The following is a 20,352-nucleotide window of genomic DNA, read 5'->3' as shown; positions in this document are numbered from 1 at the left end:
GGGCAATCATCAGGAAATGATACTAACATTTTGCAAGTCGGAGTGTGGAATGTTTGAAGTCTGAATCGTTGCAGTAGGTTAGAGACTCTGAAAAGGGAGATGGACAGACTAAAGTAAAACGTAGTTGGTATAAGTGAAGTATGCCGGCAGGAAGAGCAGGATTTTTGGTCAAGCGACTACAGGACTATCAACACAAAATCAAACAGGGGAAATGCAGGAGTTGGTGTAATAATGAATGAGAAAATAGGGCAGCGGGAAAGTTACTATGACCGGCATAGTAAAAAGATTATTGTTAAGATAGACAGCAAACCAATGCCCACCACAATGGTGCAGGTCTATATGCCTACTAGTTCAGCGGCTGATGAAATCAAAAGAATATATGAAAAGATAAAAGATTTAATACAATATGTAAAAGGTGACAAGAAATCTAGTTGTGATGGAAGACTGGAAGAGAAGGTAATGTAGTAGGATAATTCGGACTGGGACACAGAAATGAAAGAGGAAGTCTGCTGGTTGAATTCTGCACCAGTCACATTTAGTCCTTGCTAATACTTGGTTCATACACCACAAACTATGTCTGTATACATGGATGAGACCTGGAGACACTGGAAGGTATCAAAGTGACCTCATTATGATTAGGCAGAGCTTCAGAAAACAGGTGTTAGACTGCAAAACTTTCCCAGGAGCAGACATGGACTTTGATCACAACTTGTTGGTCATGAAATGCTATCTGAAGGTGAAGAAATTGAAGAAGAGAAGGAATCCAAGGCGATGGGATCTAGACAACTTGAAAGAAAACAGTGTAAGGGATTGTTTCATGGAAGATGTTGTACAAAGACTAAATGAAAAGGATGAAGGAAACAAAGGAGGAAGAATGGACAGTCATGAAGAATGAGGTCAGTAGGGCTGCTAAAGAAATGTTAGGAAGAAAGGAAAGATCAACTAAGAATCAATGGATAACTCAGGAGATACTAGACATGATTGTTTAACAATGAAAATACAAGAATGCAAAAAATGAAGAGGGCAGAAAAGAATGAAGTGGATAGAAAGTGCAGAACAGCTAAGGAAGAATGGCTGAAGGAGAAATGCAAAGATGATGAAGGTTGTATGGTCCTAGGAAAGGTAAAAGCTGCATACAGGAAAATCAAGAAATATTTGTAGAAAGGAAAACTAGGTGTATGAATATTAAGAGCTCAGATGGAAAACCACTTCTAGACAAAGAAGACAAGGCAGAAGATGGCAGCAATATATCCAACAGATGTATCAAGGTAAAGACGTAGACGATACGGTTCTGCAACAAGAAGAGGCTGTTGATACTGATGAAATGGGAGACCCAAATTTGAGGTGAGAATTCGACAGCTTTGAGAGACAAACAGGAACAAGGCACCAGGAATTGATGGCATTCCCTGTGAATTACCAAATGCTTTAGTAGAAACCACCATGGCGAGGTTATTTAGTTTAGTACTGAAGATGTATGAGACAGGAGAAGTGCAATCCAATTTTCAGCAAGAAAGCAAGTGCTGACAAGTGTGAAAACTACCGCACGATTAGTTTAGTTTCTCATGCCTGCAAAATCCTAACACGTAGTATTTAAAGAGGAATGGCAGGACTGAGCTCGATAGCTGCAGTCGCTTAAGTGCGGCCAGTATCCAGTATTCGGGAGATAGTAGGTTCGAACCCCACTGTCGACAGCCCTGAAAATGGTTTTCTGTGGTTTCCCATTTTCACACCAGGCAAATGCTGGGGCTGTACCTTAATTAAGGCCACAGCCGCTTCCTTCCCACTCCTAGCCTTTTCCTGTCCCATCGTCGCCATAAGACCTATCTGTGTCAATGCGACGTAAAGCAACTAGGAAAAAAAAAAAAAAAAAGGAATGGAAGGACAAGTTGAAACTGAGTTGGGAGAAGATCAATTTGGCTTCAGAAGAAATGTAGAACATGTGAAGCAATTCCGACTTTATGTCTGATCTTAGAGGATTGAATTAAGAAGAAGAGGAAGAAGAAGAAGAATTAAGGTGGATGGATCAGAACTGGAAGGACAATAGAGAAGCTGGATTGGCTGTGGTGGAAGTAATGGAGCAGGAAAAGTGGAAGGACAGAAAGGAGTGGAGGAGGCTTGTTAACCACACCTGAGAAACTGGAGAGGGACATTGATGATGATGATTTTGATGATTATGATGAAGCCCACATACATGGTGTCCGTAGATCTAGAAAGGGCATTCGATAATGCTGACTGGACAAAGCTATTTAAGATTCTGAAGGCGATTGGGATCAGGCAACGAGAACGGAAATTTATCTACTAACTACATAAAAATCAGTCTGCAGTGATAAGAATAGATGTCTAGTGTAGGGGAAGTGTGTAGGGTAAGAACAGAAGGGGTAGACCAACGTATGAATATGACAGGCAGATTAGAGCAGATGTAGGATGCAGCAGTTTTGTAGAAATGAAAAGGGTAGCGTAGAATAGGGTGGCATGGAAGCTGCATCAAACCAATCCAGAGACTGATGACTTAAACAACGATAATATAAAATCAAAAATACATTTCTGTGTACTGCAGGGAAGCATTTGTTCAAGATGAATCGCCAGCCTCTTCTAGCATTCCTAGAAGGAGGAAAATGAAGAGTTCTAGTCCTTCAAAGAATGAAGATTGAGCATATGGGGTATGAGAAAGAAATGAGACATTCTAAAATGAAAACAACAAGGTTGAATTGGATCCATGAACTTGGAACCGTAAGTCAGACACATTCCCTATGACCAATCGAGGCAGCTATCAAACCAATTTCTGTTTTATATATATAAAAAATGATGGGGCCCTATCTATAATGAATTCTAATGACCATAGTATGTTACGGAGTAATTTAAATTCAAAAATTATCCACGTCGTGATAGAACGCGTGTTCCGGCACGTGGAGGGGTAGCTTTCTGCACTTACACTCACTTCGGTGTGTCTACAGTGTGCTGCATAATTGCAAAGTAGAATGAAATCAGAATAATATCACGCAGCAGGCAGTGTGCGGAAAAACCATTCTCTTTGGGAAAAACAGAATCCCCGAACACTGGTAATGCCGACAGTTGACGAAATAGCGTGGCTCATATAATCAATTCGTAGGCACTGAACAATATTGTCATTGCTGATGAAACTGTCTTATGGTTTTAGAGGAGAAAGTACCAGTTGGGGAATCGTACAAGGGTGGGGCTCATTGTACTGTGTTGCAATGCACATGGAAGCGAGAAACTTTATCCTCTCATCATAGGAAATTTCGATAAGCTACAACGTTTTAAGGGCATCAGGCACTTTCCATACAAGTACGAGGCATCTAAAAATGCAAACAGTACAGTAATCCAAAAAAATTAATGCATTTGGACAGGGAAACCAACATAATTTATCCTCATCTTTGAATTGTGTGATTTTTCTTTCGTTGCGTGAGGTTATGGTTTGTCAGCGATTTATCCAAATGCATTATTTGAACATTGTAAATGCACCTTGTTGGATACATTTTGGAAATAGTTTTTTTCCATGGCATTTGAAAGGTTTAAACTGTGAATCGAGGTGATTGCATCCATTAATGGGTCTTAGAATACTTTGTGACGCGGCAAGCGTTTACATTTCTGAAGTACGAGAGAAGTGCCATGGCGGGAAATCGTATAAGGATAGATTCATAGGAAAGTTCAATTAGCCACAATGTTTTAAGGGCATCGGGTACTTTCTGTGTAAGTACAAGGCATCTAAGATGCATACAGTACAGTAATCCAATGAATAAAGCATTTGCACATGGGAGCCAGCATAGATTTCTCCTCGCCTTTGAATCGTGCTTTTTATTCTTTCTTTCGCTGCGTGAGGTTATGTTTGTCAGTGAGTTATCCAAGTGCATTATTTGAATACTATAAATGCACCTTCTTGCATAGTGATGCATACATTTTGAAAATAGTTTCCTTTTCATGGCATTTGAAAGGTTTAAACTGTGAATCAAGGTTAACTGCATGCCTTAGAATATTTCATAACGCGGCAAAGGTTGGCACGTTTGAATTACGAATTGGCGGTTCAATTCGAAATCACGTAATTCAAAGTCCGATGTTTGAGTCCCAACGACTTCGAATTAATGAGGTTTTACTGTATTATCATATTACCGTGTGCAATATTGATACAAAATAACTCGATGGGCAGTCATTTGTCTTGTCAGTTGAGCAGTAGTCCTACCACACAGTAAACCTGATCACTGCTTTCATTTTAATTGTCTTGCGCCGCTAACTTTCCTGCTACCAGCGTGTTGTCATTCCAAGTGACATCTTCACTGCCATCTCGTCAGCCATGCACTGCAATCGAGACCGAGAGCATTTGATGTCCCGTCTTTTTTCACTTTTAAAAAATAGTTTTGTTCCCGACAAACTGTCGGAAGCTATTCCTGAATAAAGCACTGTTGTTGAAAGCATGCCAAACCACCAGCTGATAAGTAGCATATGAGTTGTACTTCCAAATGCAGTACATAGTGACTGGAAGCATTCTTTTGATAACTGTGGCTGTTGAAAGCCAGACCCTTATTTTTTAGTATATTTCATGCTTGTTGTATACATTTATCACATCAGGACTTACCTAAACAGCTGTAAGTGAGATAAGAAAGACCACACTGTTTAGGTTATAAGTTATGAATTTCATTATGGTCCGTATTGACAACTGATCACTATCAAAGGGTAGGAAGGGTCCACCTATTCAATACTATTAGTTTGTACATTGTCTTATAAAACTGGGACTAGTTTCGACCCCATATATACTGGGTCATCTTCAGCCATGCTCCAATTGGAAGACATAAGAATACATATAACCAATAATGATATAAACACAGATATGACACAATCCATAGTCTTAATTTAAACCATTGATGAAGTCTGAATAACTTATCTACACTTTAAACTCAATAACACATAAAAAAATGTTGTGGTTGATGGCGAACTATTTTGTCATTTCTACAGCAGCTATTGTTTAAGAGTTGATCTGGGAGTTGGTATCCTTTTCTGTGTAGATGAGCAACTTGATTGATATTTATGTTTGTTCAATAGTAACATGGGTCAAGACTTATGTAGCTTTAAGGAGAACATTCGTACTTTGAATAGGTTTTTCCTTATTATCAATGTAGTGATTTACTGTTTAATTTATTTGGAGGTGAATGTCTGAAAAGAAAATAATTTGAAGTAAATAATTGAGAATATAACGGAAGCAAGAAGATCAAGGTAAGCTATATGAGACTCACCCCTTTGTTGTTCGTAAGTTACATGCACTTGTTATAGATACCAACACCAGACTGATTGTTGAGAGGGAGCAGGAGTATAGCTTATGATGGCAGGGATTGGAGGAGGGATATGTGAGGAGGGGCGGGTGGAGGGCGAGTAGGTAAATTTGAACTGATTGGTGGATTTAATGTGTCTTTTTTCCGTTTATACTGTTTAGGTTAGGTATGCTATCGCCCGGATAGTGTCAAAAATTCCACAACAAAAAGAATAAATAACAGGTAAGTTTGCCGCATTTATGGATATCTATATTTTATTATTATAATGTTTAACTTTGTACGTTCGTTGTCTCCCATTTTTTATTAATGCATTCCCCTTATATGTTTTGTATGGAGTCTCTGAACACAGTTGAAATTTAGTGGGAACATAAAAAAAATTATTATTATGGATGGACAAGACGAACTGGAAGAGGCTCGCAACATCTGCACCCAACTTGCTGGAGCGGAAAATCTATGATGATGATGATGTATGTTGGCAAGTAAAACAATTGTGATTGGATTGTTTTATCACGTTCTAAAACCACTATTCTCCCAAAAAACCCTATATTGGCCCCAGTTACGAGATATTAATTGATCGGAATCGAACTCAGCCTCCCGAGAACGGCAGCTAATTGTGCTAACCATTACACTAGTGGACATTCTTAAATGCAAAACACAGACATTTACATGACTGATGTGTGCTTGCAATGCGCGAGTCGGACATGAAACTATTCACCTATTTGTGCGACATATGAGCTGCAGTAGGCCAACACTACAGAGGCGGACATTTCTTAATTACAAAACACAGATGTTCCACATAATTTCGACTCGTTTTCATTGCGTAGGTCGTACGGACGAAACTAATCACAAATTTGTGTAATGTCATCAGAGCTGCATAAGGCTTGTAGCCGCTTTGAAACAGAATCACTGTTCTCTGACGAATTATGTTGGGGGTGGGTATTTTATACGAGATTTATTTTTTTCATTTTCTTCGCCTCAAAAAGCCAAGTGGGTCTAATACACGAATATGTTGGGTATTCAGCCTGAAGGCTGGTTTGATCCTCTACAGTTCCACCAACAGCTGTCATAGATAGCCTAGGTGTCACTGAAGAGGCATACTAGGGAAATGAGAAGTGATGTAGTTTCCCGTTGCTTTCCTCACCGAGCCAGAAGTTGCTATTACATATGAGTCTCCGAAGCCTACTGAAATGCATGCACCAACTGACCCTATGAGCGATATTTTCGCACCATTCACAACAGGGACTGGCTGCATAAGGAATGGTATTACTAGCATACCCCATACCTCGGTCACCTTCATTTTGTCAAAGCCAAGCCTGAGACTGAGATAGGTCAATGAAAGTAACAGATTTATTCTAGCCCGTACCAGAAGACATAGTGCACTGTAAACACTACATCTCGCCAGCAAAGGCATAAATAAGGTTTAAATACACGAGTAAATATGGTATATTATATCAAGTTGAACTTCGATGAGCATCAGAAGATTGCTCTCTAGTTCTGTTTAACAAAGTAAATTTAGGCCACAATCTTAATGAACCACATCTTTTATACCTATATATACAGTAGAACCTCGATTATACGTTCCCAGAAACGTTTTCTCGTATTATTAATTCAAATTACGTGGTCCCGCGAGCATCCTAATTAAATCACGTGGTAAAAATCCCGCGTTATCCGTTCCTCGAAGAAAGGATTTTCTGGATCAAGCATCCAGAAATTTCAGTCCCAACAACGTTAAATCCTCGATCATGCATTTTTCAAGAAACTATATCTCACGAAAGGACGGCTACGGCATATTACAGATCTTGGTGTTAACGTCCCGTCATTGCGGTAACTTGAGGAAGTAGCCTACTGTACCGTACTGGAAAAGCGATCGGTGGTGAACTTTCATAAAGGACTATCTTAACATTGCATTCGGGTGGTACTGTTTAGAGAATTGTCGGAAATCAGAAAGCAAGAGAGTGTCCACAACAATTGGAAGGAGACAGAGCGCATTTCGGCAGCTCAACTCGAAGTAGGATGCAAAAGGGTTTATTTTGCCACCTATTCAATACATATAACTATAATACATATAATGTATTGAATAGGTGGCAAAATAAACCCTTTAGCATCCTACTTATAGTATCTTCAATACAGATTAACAATGATATTTATCACTTGCAGCTCTATTTGAAGACGGAATGAGTTTCGTCAAATGTTTGTACTTGCAAAAAGTCTACATTATATCCAGGGTTACATGTTTATTTTTACTTTTTTTGAGAGTATCGCTGAACAGGTTTTCGGCACTTACGTCAGGGCACTGTATAGTCACTAGGCTTTCAGACAGGAATCAAAACTGCCCCTTTTTAAGTACCGGTAACACAAATTTAGTATTTTAATGTTATCGTATATGATTATGTTATCTAGACCAGAACGTTACATACTGTACATAAAGTTATGGGATGTTTTGGGATTGCCTATTACTGTTTTGATCCTAATATAAGACTGGGAATTTCACGTTTTAGTGGTAAAATGTTATAAAAAACTGCAGTCAGTTTTTTTGCACATGCTACATTAAAAAACTTTGTATCATTTCGCAGTCGTACCGACTTGTGCAGCGAGCGCGCTTTCCATCTGAGTCAAGGTCGCGAATAACCGTAATTTTGGAAGTATATTTTTTTTCTGTCCAATTTGATTGTGATTGGTGACTGGCAGAATTGAATATAATGCATTTGAGAACTTTAGATCGATACTTACATTCGAAACCAATATTCTCGAGTTTAACATAAACTTTAAAAGTCGATGTAGGCCTAATTTATGCGGTACAAGATTTCCATAAACTGACTACGAACAGTATACCAGTGACTAAATTACAATGGAACGTTAAAAAGAAGGGATTTCACCATCATGTTGGGCGCTTTTGTATCTAATGTGCTTTATTTTAATAGATTAGAGAATTAAAAACTACTTGCGGTCAATTATTGTTCGGCTTGGCGTTACAGGTGTTAGATTTTCCGAAGAGTTTGACTGATCAAAGTTGCTGAACTGAAAGAAGTTTTCAGAAGAAACTGACAAAGTTTTCCCAGTAAAAATAAATATAAAGTTTCAAGATTTTTAAGTTGCGTACCGGTAATTAATGTTTGAAGCAGGCCCCGCGGTCTAACTTGTCTGCCTCTCAACCGGAGGGCACGGTTCGATTCCCGGCGAGGCCAGGCATTTTTACCTGGATAAAAGGGCTGGTTCCAGGTTCACTCATTCCACCATTACCTTTAATTGAGGAGCTATTTAATGGTGAGAAGGTGGCCCCGGTCTAGAGAGCCAAGAATAACAGCCAAGAGGATTTGTCACATTTACCATGCGTCACCTCGTAATCTGCAGGCCTTCTGACCGAGCAGTGGTCACTTGGTAGGCGAAGGCCATTGGGGCTGTAGTTTGGTTTGGTTTGGTTTAGGGGTGTTTGTAAGATTATAAGTATACAATTTTCACTTTTGTGATGTTTAGCCAAATAGTTGATGGTTCATTCATTCCCGGATTTTCCGTTTTCCCGTGTTGTACTTTTTTTTTCCGGGGTCCCTCCAAAAACGGAGGACCGAGGTTTCACTATAGTTTGTCTGAAACTTTTTTAATTTTGACCAGCATACTGGGGGGGTTCAATGATTGTTTTTATACCGGACAGGAAAAACAATAACCCATGTTGGATTTAGTTTAATTTTTGTCTCTCTTTTGCACCATCACAAGAAAATGGATAGAGTTATTTTCATTTAAGTTCAGCATAAGGACAAATGGCATCTTAGCGATAAGTGGTGCAAAAATATTCAAAAGGAGGGGAGCTTCAGAGCGGTCCTAAAGCATAAAGCTATGTATCTATTTTGGGGTTGGTTTTACAAGAAAATTACTCACGACAGAACTGATTTAGATTAGATTACTCTTACAAATATTTTTTCTGACACGTTGAAAAATGGGGTAATATTAGTGAATGTCCACGAGGCTATAGGTAACTTTATGGAGAGCTGTTATGGAGCTGTTATTTTAAATGTTTTGTACACATTTTTATAGTTTCTGAATATTGACTTAATACTTGGTTTTTATACCAGAAGGAAGAGATCAGAAGCAAAATAAATTAAATAGCTCAGGGCCAAAGAGAGCCAGGAAACAAGAAGTAAGCCACGACAAGCTGCCAGCACAGAGAGACTGTCCACCTACGTGCCTCAGAATCTCAGCAACAAAATGAGGGGTCGACAGAAATGTAATCACACACATCAGCGACTGGTATAACAGCTAGTATCCACATCGTTATGGTGGTAGTATTTATTCACAATTCATTTCTAATTAAGAAAAAAAGTTATATACCAACCTGGCTGATGACATCCATATCTAATGAAGAGGTTTTGAGTGCCTGGTCAATAGGTCCTTTGACTCTGTCAAAGAGATCTGCACACATCTCTTCTAGTTCATGTCTTGTCACCAATAACTTGAAGTCATGGTCATCCAGCAGTCCTTCCACCTAGGTACATAATGGAATATTTTCAATAAACGTTAAAAATTTATATAAACACAAATTCTCAGGTAACATAGATTCATTCTATGTGTCGGGATAGGTATAAGGGGTTTGAAGTTAACATAAAAGCTCTTGAAGTAATAAACCCGTAATAAACATTTCAGAGCTAAATACTCTTAACTACAAAGAATAATGGTTGAAACTACAAAGAAAATGCCTGCTTGATGTTTATCAATAAGCCGGCACATCTTTAAGGTGGGATACTGTGGTTAGCTGGTTCCAGTCCCATTGGCTGAGAAAATTTTCTCCATCATAACGTTGGATGTCAGGGTAGAAGAGGTGGTGGTGTATCATTTCTGTTAACTGGATTGTGTGTCAAAAGCTCAGGTTTAGTTCTCAACCTCTGCTCATATGGATTAACAGTATACAGGGTCTCTCATATGAACTATAAGACCGTTGAAGCAGTGTTTTTACTCTCTGATTGGGGTTTTGCAGTATGGGAGGCATGCAGATAGGTCTTAACCTTGCAAGAAGCCTGGACGTGTTCGACCTGGCAAGCATCAGTCACCACTCTGAATCTCAGTTGTTAACATGGTGAGACAGTTATCAATGCAACACTATTTTCATATGTAAAAGTTCTGGTTTCATCTTTCATGTGAACAGTCGTAAAACTCGCTATTGGTGTGTGGAATATCCTAATGGTCTTTATGAAGTCCCTCATTTTGATAGGAAGATTGGTGTTTGGTGTGCTGTTAGTGTAAGATGAATAACTGGTGCCTATTTTTTTCGAGACGGCAGTAAATGCAGAGTGGTACCAAGATGACATTTTGACGTTCTTCCATCAGTTAACAGATCACCTGGATGGTTTCAACAAGATTCCGCCCCTGCTCATACAGCAGAAGATTCCCTTCTTCCAATCTCTGAAGTGTTTGCAGACAGAGTGATCAGTGCTGGTCTATTTTCCCCCCTCATACTCCAGATCTGACAGTGTGTGAATCTTACTTGTGGGGTAAACTGAAAGAAAAGTGTATCGAACAAATCCTCACACATTGAAGGAGCTGAAAGAAAACATTACGAATGAACTCAGAAACATTACAGTGGCAGAACTCACTCGTGTCATAAAGAATGTGGCTCCAGATCAATGCATTTTTGATAAAGTAAGATGTCATTTAAGATTGTAGGCCTATAGAAGCTTACAAGCAGGGTGGCCACACGCAACATAAGTTCGGCTGAGGCAGCTACCGTAGCGCAGAGTACAAACACCGTGCGTTTGGTTTTAGTTTATATGAGAGACCCTGAATGTTGCTGTTGATAGTGATTCATCTGTCAAATGGAGGCCTTGAGCATATCTCTTGGAGTTACCTGACAGGAGTAGGAAATTGCATTTCACCCTCTCCCTACACCACCACCACCACCACCACCACCACCACCACCACCACCACTGATAAGCTTTATGTTTGCAGAAATCTACAGGATGCAGAACACATTTTGGTTTGCAGAGAGCTAGAGGAAACCTGCAACATGCTTTGACTGTACATTGTTATTTTAATGTATTTCATTTATTGTACTACCTAAAAGTATAACGTATATTCACATCCAAGATATGTATAATAAATAAATAAATAAATAAATAAATAAATAAATAAATAAACTAAGAGATAACATCTTTTTAATGTGCACTGGACTTTTTATGAATCCCTTTCATAGAGTTGTTTTTTAACATAGTGCTGCACAATATCTCACATGGTATGTTCTTTTACAAGACCTTACGTGTCTTCACATTGTTTAATTTCTTCGGTATTTGTGTTTTAATTTTGCTGTAGGCTGATGATGACCTAGTACCAGGTCGAAACTAGTCCCTAATTATTTACGTAATTTAAACTCTTTACATTTTGTATTGAAAAGGTGGACCCAAATAATACTTACTCTATTGTAATATCAGGTATGCCGATGACACTGTCCTACTTGCAACATATCTTCAGAATCTACAGGAATTGCTTAATGTCACTGAAACCAGCAATGCCATGGGGCTTGAGAACGAATGTAAAAACGATCAAGTAGGAAAGATGATATTCAGGGTAATCTGAAAGATCCTGATAGAGGGAGTTGCAACATTTAAATATCTGGGATATCACATTAATGATGACGGAGACCTAGTTCATGATATCTCATGCAGAATTGAGGCCAGATCTTTTCAGAAACTCAGAAAACTTTTGACAAGTTATGACCTCTCCATTACACTATGGTCACGACTAGTCCGGTCCGACAGTTGGAGCTCATGGGACAATACCCATATTTCTTGTGCAATTTTGCAACAGTACAGGACTTTGCTATCGTCACCTCAGGAGGAGAAAATCAATGATCAATTACAGGCTATCGACAGATCTTCAGCCTTGATGTGCCATGTACAGGATAAAATGATAGACGAAGGCAGGAAAAAAGGAAGAGACTAAAAGACAAACCAGATTACAGGTTGTAAAAAATCAAACACAGGGCACATATTAGAAGAAAAATGACCTAAAAGGTCAATACATATACAGTGGAAATCCGTTGTAATGAGTACGGGATATGAGAATCCCGTTATAATGTCAGTTATTTTCTGTCCCTTCATAATTCCTATATTAAACTGTGTATTATCCTTAGGTTACCTCGAGAGCCCTTTCACTGACGCATCCATCATTACGAGTGATTAAGTGTGTGTGATTTTTCCGTTACCAATATTTATGCACCCAGCCATTATATTGCATACGATCAATCATCTTTGGTATTGTTTCCTCGCTATATCAACTAGAGAGCTCTCTTGTCGATATTCAAAGGCGATGTTATATTGCCGCTCCGTAAAGAAAATCAGAAATGAAAGAGAACATGTTTTTGTAATAAATACGTAAATAACGTGGTCGTTAGCAGTCGTTAACTCATTAGAAATGAAGCCTAAGTAAAAGGCTCCTTAATTTACTTAGGCTTCAGTGTAAATTGCAATACATCTCAAGATATGGCAGAGTGCATCACTGATTTCAGAGGTTAGACTATATTTTCTCATGCCTGGTTAAGTTTCGGCAAAGGCCTATGCAAATTTATAGCGAGGTTATTTTTCTACTGGTGCTTGATATAGGTTTTCATGGTACATACGCGGTTAAGTTAGAGTACGTGACACTGTTTTAATAAGAAAACTGAAGGATTTGCCACAAAATAAGACCTTCGGCATCGTTTTCTCACTATGTGCACTTGCGAGCTTTCTCATCGACATTTGAATGCGATGTCGGAGGAATCTATTAGTAATATTAGTCGACTGCTGTTCTAAGAAAATCGGAAATGAAAGAGAACACGTTTTCGTAACAAATATGTAAATAACGTGATCTATAGCCGTTGTTAACTCGTTAGAAATAAAGGCTAAGTAAAGGATCATTTAATTTTAATTTGTCTTCTTTCGATCTCAGTAAGTAAACATGTACAGTAAAACCTCGATTATACGTTCCCGGAAGCTACGTTTTACCGTATTATCCATTCAAATTACGTGGTCCCGTGAGCATCCTAATTAAATCACGTTGTAAAAATCCCGCATTATCCGTTCCTCGAAGAAACGATTTCCCGTATCAACCGTTCAGAAATTTCAGTCCCATCAACGCTAAATCCTCGATCACGCGTTTTTCAAGAAACTGTATCTCACAAAAGGACGTCAACGCATACTTGCGGATCTTGGTGTTAACGTCCAGTCATTGCGGTAATTTGAGGAAGCGGAAAAGCGATCGGCGGTGAACTTGCATTAGGGACCATCTTAGCATCGCATTCGGGTGGTATTGTTTAGAGAATCGAAATCACAAAGCAGAGAGTGTCCACAACAATTGGAAGGAGACAGAGCGCATTTCGACAGTCTAGGCCTACTTGAAGACGGAACGAGTTTCGTCAAATGTTCGTACTTGCAAAGCGTCTACATTATGTCCAGGGTTAGATTTTTATTTTATTATTTCTTTTTTCGAGTGTATCGCCGAACAGGTTTTCGGCACTTCCCTCAGGGCACTGTATAGTCACTGAGCTTTCAGGCAGGAATCTAAACAGCTCCTTCTTAAGTAACGCAAATTTAGTATTTTAATATTATCGCATACGATTATGTAATCGAGACCAGAACAGATGTTCTTACATACATAAAGCCATGGGAGGTTTTGGGATTGCCTATTACTGTTTTGGTCCTAAATGCAAGACTAGGAATTTCACGTTATTGTGTTAAAATGTTAAAACTGCAGTCGTTTTATTTGCGCACGTTACATGTAAAAACCTTTGCATCATTTCGCACTCATACCGACTTGGACAGCAAACGCTTTTTCCAGCTGAGGTCAAGGTCGCGAATAACCGTAAATTCGGAAGTTTTGATGATACTTTTTCTCTTTCCAATTTAATCGTGATTAGTGATGGACATAATTGAATATAATGCATTCGAAAACTTGAGAATCGATACTTACATTCGAAACAATATTCTCGAGTTCAACATAACCTTTAAAAGTCGATGTAGGCCGTAGGCCTAATTTGCGCAGTACAAGATTTCCACAAACTGACTACGAACAGTATACCGGTGACCAAATTACAATGGCAGATTTAAAGAAAAAGGGATTTCGCCATCATGTTGGGCGCTTTTGTATCCAATGTGCTTTATTTTATTAGATTAGAGAATTAAAAAATACTTGTGGTCGATTGTTTGGCCGATCAAAGTTGCTGAACTGAAAGAAGTTTTCAGAGGAAACCGGCGAAGTTTCCCCGGTAAAACTGAATTAAAGTATCGAGACTTAAGTCGCGTACCGGTAATTAATGTTTGAAGCCGGCCCCGCGGTCGAACTTGCCTGCCTCTCACCCGGAGGACCCAGGTTTGATTCCCGGCCAGGTCAGGCATTTTTATCTCGATATGAGGGCTAGTTCCATGTTCACTCATTATACGATTACCTTTAATTGAGGCGCTATTTAATGGTGAGATGGCGACCCCGGTTTAGAGAGCCAGGAATAACGGCCGAGAGGATTTGTCACACTGACCATGCGTCATCTCGTAATCTGCAGGCGTTCGGACCGAGCAGCGGTCGCTTGGTAGGAGGAAAACCAGTGGGGCTGTAGTTTGGTTTGGTTTGGTTTAGGAGTGTCTGTAAGATTTTAAGTACTGTATACATATTTCCTTTTTGTGATGTTTAGCCAAATTGTTCATGGTTCATTCATTCCCGGATTTTCCGTTTTCCCGTGTTGTACGTTTTTTTTTTTCGGTGGTCCCTATAAACGGAGAATCGAGGTTACACTGTATCACATTTAAAAAAGAAAATAGTTTCTATGAGTTATGTACTGTAGATATGTTTCTAAGTTTTAAGAGATTTGGCATAACCTCACTTCATAGGTTATGGTTTGTTTACAATTAACCCAAACTTTTTGTTGATGGGGTAATTGTAAGCATGAAAACAGGGTTATTGTGAACAAATTTTATGTGGCTCCAGTGTTACCTTTTGTACTTTTCAGTAGTCAAGATGCCAAGGAACTATATTAGAAAGAAACCCCCGCCCAGTTATACAGTGGAGGATTTGCAGAATGCTGTCAGGGATATAGAAAACCGTAACTGCAGTTATCATGAAGCTGAGGAAAAGTATGCTGTTCTGATATCTGTCATATCACAGGATTAAAGGTCGGAAAGTACCAACAACCAAAACTGGAGCTGGAAGAAACACAGTTCTTTCTCCAGAGACAGAAGAAAAAATTGCAGTGTCTGATAGCTCGTGCAAAAATGGGTTATCAATGCCATAAAGAGGAACTGAAGAAGTTGGTAGCAGATTATGTTAGAGCTAAAAATATTCCTACTTCTTTCAAAAATTGTATACCAGGTGATGACTGGTACCATGGTTTCATGAATCGTAATCTACAGGTTTCCTTAAAAAAACCTGAACATTTTCAGAAAGCGCGAATGGTAGCAAGAGATCCTCATGTTGGTACTCTTTTTGATGATGATTTAAATACCTTATATGAAAGTATCAATGTTAAAGGGGATCTCAGCAAGGCTGCATTTATTTTTAATGCAGATGAATCTGGCTTCGGCACTGATCCAACGAAACTGAGGGCCATTGGAGAGAAAGGAAAGTCTTTGAATAGAGTGTCCAGCGGTTCCGTGCGGGAGAGCACTACAGTTTTGGCTTGTGTTTCTGCAGATGGCACAACTTTGCCAGCATGGACAGTTTTTAAGGGAGCAGCAGTTCAAAGACGTTGGATATCTGAGGATGCATTTCCTGGTACTATGTACGGAACATCAAGGAATGGGTGGATGGAAGAACCTGTGTTTTTTAATTGGTTTGTGGATGTATTTGTTCCACATGTTCAACAGTTATGTGAACAGAAGAACCTGCCAGACCAGGAAGCAGTTCTTATATTCGACTGACATGCCAGTCACATTAGCCTTTGTATAACTGAAGAAGCAGCTTCATCAAAAATTCATCTCAAAGTTGCTCAGTCACTTAACTGACCACTTGCAACCTCTGAATAAATGTGTATTTGGACCTTTAAAAACTATGTGGGATAAGGAACGGGTGAAGTTTGGAAAGGAACAAATGGGTGTTGGACCAGGACGACTGAGTAAGCAAAGGTTCTCAGAAATATTAGGCATAGTGTGCAAGGCTGGAATGAAACCAGAAAATATAAAGAAGGTTTTGAATCTACTGGTCTCTTTCCTCTAGACCCAACAGAGAACTTTTCTCTCCACATGATTTAAGGCAATGCGAACAAAGTAAAATCGCCCAAGCTCAAAGGTCTGTAAAAGAATGCAATTCACGTGTTTCTGATTTAGGTCTAAATGAGGAATCTACTAATGTGACTACAGATGAGGACCTGCATCCATCTGACAGAATAATTACAGAGCAGGCAGTAAACAACAGTTCTAGACTTGAGACTCAGAGTAAGACAGGAATTTCCCATTAAACCTACCGACATTGACATTTTTGGTAGTAAAATAAGAGGAAAGAATTTAGGTTGGTGTGAAGATGAGAGAAAAATTAGTGAAAAGAAAACTCCCACACCACGATTAAAACAGGCAAAAGATGGTGAAGTTCTCACTGTACAGAAGTACAGAAGATGTTTTTGGCAGATGAGAGAGTCCTATCGAATTGAGCGAAGAAGAGTCAGATGCAGAAGAGGAACATTTCTTCATAGAAGAAGGATTTGCTCCAAAGAAGACTGGGTTCCAGTCAAATTCCAAAAGAAAAAAAAGAATGTTTTAATGCAGGTCAGGTTGTTGAACTAGAAACAGATGTTGTGGTCAATTTTCTTCGGAAAGGAACATCACACTTTTTCTTGCCATCAATCACAGATAAATCGTCAGTGGACTTTTCTGATATAAAGAAATTGTTACCACAACCAGAAGTTCGGAGGGGTCATTACAATTTCAATATTAAATTTCTTGGTGCAATTGGAATTTTCTAAAATTCTTTATAAGGCTTAAACCTACATATGCTTTTACATTTCATGAAGCAAATGAAATGTTTTAATGTTTTTATAGGCCTATGTCCTGATGCAACTGATTTTTTTCTCACAGTGTTGAACAATCAAAGACTTAATGGGGCTTCTGTATTCCCTCATACAGTTCCAACTTTGTTAGTGTTTTATAATTAAAAGGCTACCTATAATCTTCAACTAGCTGATGTACCCGTGCTTTACTACGGGGTTCTCAGAAAAACTGACCTTGTGGTTTTCCTAATTGAACTCAACATAGATCATTACAAAAACATCAGTAGGAAGATAGCGATTAAAAGCAATGTTATCATGAAAAAACGCACATTTTCTCACTTTTAACCAACAGTACTATGGTGCCGATCTAACAGTCCAAAGTTCCAGAGCTGGAATGACTAGGCCGCAGACAGCCGTGAACAATTCTCTGCCATTATTCCGTTAAATATACACACTTCTCATTCCAATCAGTCCCTCAGAGTAGTGATTGAAGAGCTCGAATGCTATAATGAACCAGTGTGTTACGTACCAGTAGTATCGGAAGATTTATGAAACAGAGGAATAGCATACTAAAGGAGAAAGTTACCTAACTCCCCAGCTACTTCCAGCCAATATTTAGGCAAACTGTTATACTCGTATGACTGGGCGAGTTGGCCGTGTGGTTAGGGGCGCACAGCTGTGAGCTTGCATCCGGGAGATTGTGGATTTGAACCCCATTGTCGGCAGCCATGGAGATGTTATCCCATGAATTCCTATTTTCACACCAGGCAAATGCTGGGGCTATACCTTAATTAAGACCAAGGCCGCTTCCTTCACACTCGTAGCCCTTTCCTATCCCATCATTGCCATAAGACCTAACTGTGTCGGCACGACGTAAGGCAAATTAAAAACAAATATTCGGAACGCAGCAGTAATCCTATCTATCGGAGGTGAGTGGCAACAGAAGACAAAGAACTTCACAACAAACAATGGTGAATGTACTGTTATTGTTGATCGATTTTGCGAGCTTTCTATATTGTAGACCTTCACATTTAGTTTTATTTCGACTCTGTGATCTTAGGGCATCTTATGAAATCCAAATTCATGAATATCTCTGATCATAGCCGGTAAGGTAACAATATATAAGACAAAGGATCGGAAATATAATACTACGTAACTTTGCGTATGTAGTATTTATCGATACGACCAGCGCGAATAAAATTATTTATGGACTAGACTGTAGCGACTTACTACCCGACTTTATATACCCATTTTCATTAAATTCTCTTCAGCCGTTTTCTCGTGATGTGTGTACATACATACACACATGATGATGATGATGCTTGTTGTTTAAAGGGGCCTAACATCGAAGGTCATCGGCCCCTACGTACAAACAGACAGAAATTACGGAAAAGTAAAAAGTACATTTCCTTGTTACTGCGGGCATGACTGATACAGAAATACCATCTTTTAAAATTCTGAGCAATGTACAGACAAAACTCTTATTTTTTATATATAGATTTTCTTTGTCTTCTCGTCCAACAAAACTTAACATTGGGGTAATTGTAAACACGTATCATGATTAATGAAAAAAAAATAAAATAAAATAAAATTTAATTATAGACCTGTAGTGTTTAATAATATGTATTAGAATGTATTCCAAGTATTTGAATATACCTGTAAAGGATACAATTAACATTGTAAACATTAATCTTTTGAAACAAAATAACTTAAGGAGATGTGAAATATTAATTTATTGAAATTCATCCTCAGCAATAATTATTTCACATTCAATAACAAAATATACCATCAAAAGGGACTAGCAATGGGAGACCCGATTTCCGGCATTCTTGCCAACATCTTTATGGACAATCTGGAAACTAATTCGATAATTAATAAAGTCAACGGCCTACAGCTTTGGCTAAGTGGACAATACGTTCGCTATCACAGACAAACAGCAGAAAAATAGTGATAACATACTAATGTTCCTCAACAACCTTAATAATAACATTAAATTTACTAAGGAAGATGAGGTTACCAACTCATTGAACGTTTTAGATTTAAATTTAACAAGAGATGATAAGTTCGTTTATCATATTTACAAAAAACAGTCTGCCGCACCCTTGACAATAAAAAGCGGTTCCTTGCACCCCCATTCCCATAAGCAGGCAACATTCTTCAGTCTAGTTTATAAGGCTTTGAACATTCCACTTTCCAATGTTAATAAAAAAAAAAAAAAAAAAAAAAGAAGTTGCATGAAAGAACTAGCCATGCTGAATGGCTTTAAACCTGCAATGATTAACCAAGATTATAGGTAAAATTAAATTAAAGACTACAACTAAATTAGTTCCTGGAATTAGTTCACCTTCACCAACCCAGCTATTTATCGCATCACCAAACCATTGAGAAAGCACAATATCAGTATTGCATACTGGTCTTGGAACATTAACCGTAACATTTTTTTTCAATTTGAACTCTATAAACACAATTTACGACAAATTCTCAAACTCTGGAATATACAGAGTCAGGTGTACCCCGTGTCATTTTTCATACATGGGACAGACCAGTTGTAGTTTCAGAGTAAGATACCTAGAAAATTAGAATGCCTTGAACCATAGAAAACACTCCGCTATGATGGTTCACATGAGGGATATGGGGCACACTTTCAGTACCATTGACCAAGACCTGCAAATACTTATGTAAACAAAAAGTAGCTTAATGACCGGGTACGAAAATGCTTATATTTCCTTGGACCAGCATTTCAATAAAAATAGCAATTTAAACGACATCTCGGATATTAATAGTCCTATAATCGAGCAAATCTCCAACTTACTTGCTAATTTTGGTATTAACGCTAATAATTTTGTGAAAATCTTTTACTATAAACATACTTTCAACCCTCCGGTAGCTACAGTAGCTACACTTATAATGCCTCCTTGCACTGCATCCCCTCCGCCAGCTCCTAATTTGTGCGGTGTCCCGCCCTCCTTTCCCCTCCCGTTTTGTTCTCTGCCTCTACAACACAGGCAGCAGTAAGCTAGTGACCAATAGACCTTCTTAAACAACAAATGGGGCTAATCACCTCACAGCCAACGTAAGGGTTAAGCGCTTTTAAAACACTTTTTCTTAATAGAAGAATATCCCTTAAGATCTAGCAACTGACAC

The 20,352-nt window shown here is 38.7% G+C and overlaps 1 protein-coding gene across 2 annotated transcripts in view; it reads right to left on the bottom strand.

Moving 5' to 3' along the window:
• Grp170 (Grp170 co-chaperone) overlaps nucleotides 1-20,352 on the bottom strand; it is a 189,840-nt gene that overhangs the window by 110,971 nt on the left and 58,517 nt on the right. For both annotated transcript variants that reach the window (XM_067155379.2, XM_067155378.2), the window contains exon 7: nucleotides 9,610-9,759. In XM_067155379.2, the coding sequence (XP_067011480.2) occupies nucleotides 9,610-9,759 (150 nt within the window). The remainder of the gene's footprint in view (nucleotides 1-9,609; nucleotides 9,760-20,352) is intronic.

This window comes from Anabrus simplex, chromosome 11 (assembly GCF_040414725.1).
Source record: "Anabrus simplex isolate iqAnaSimp1 chromosome 11, ASM4041472v1, whole genome shotgun sequence".
NCBI classification, from domain to species: Eukaryota; Metazoa; Arthropoda; class Insecta; order Orthoptera; family Tettigoniidae; genus Anabrus; species Anabrus simplex.
This window is presented reverse-complemented; position numbering and strand designations above follow the sequence as displayed.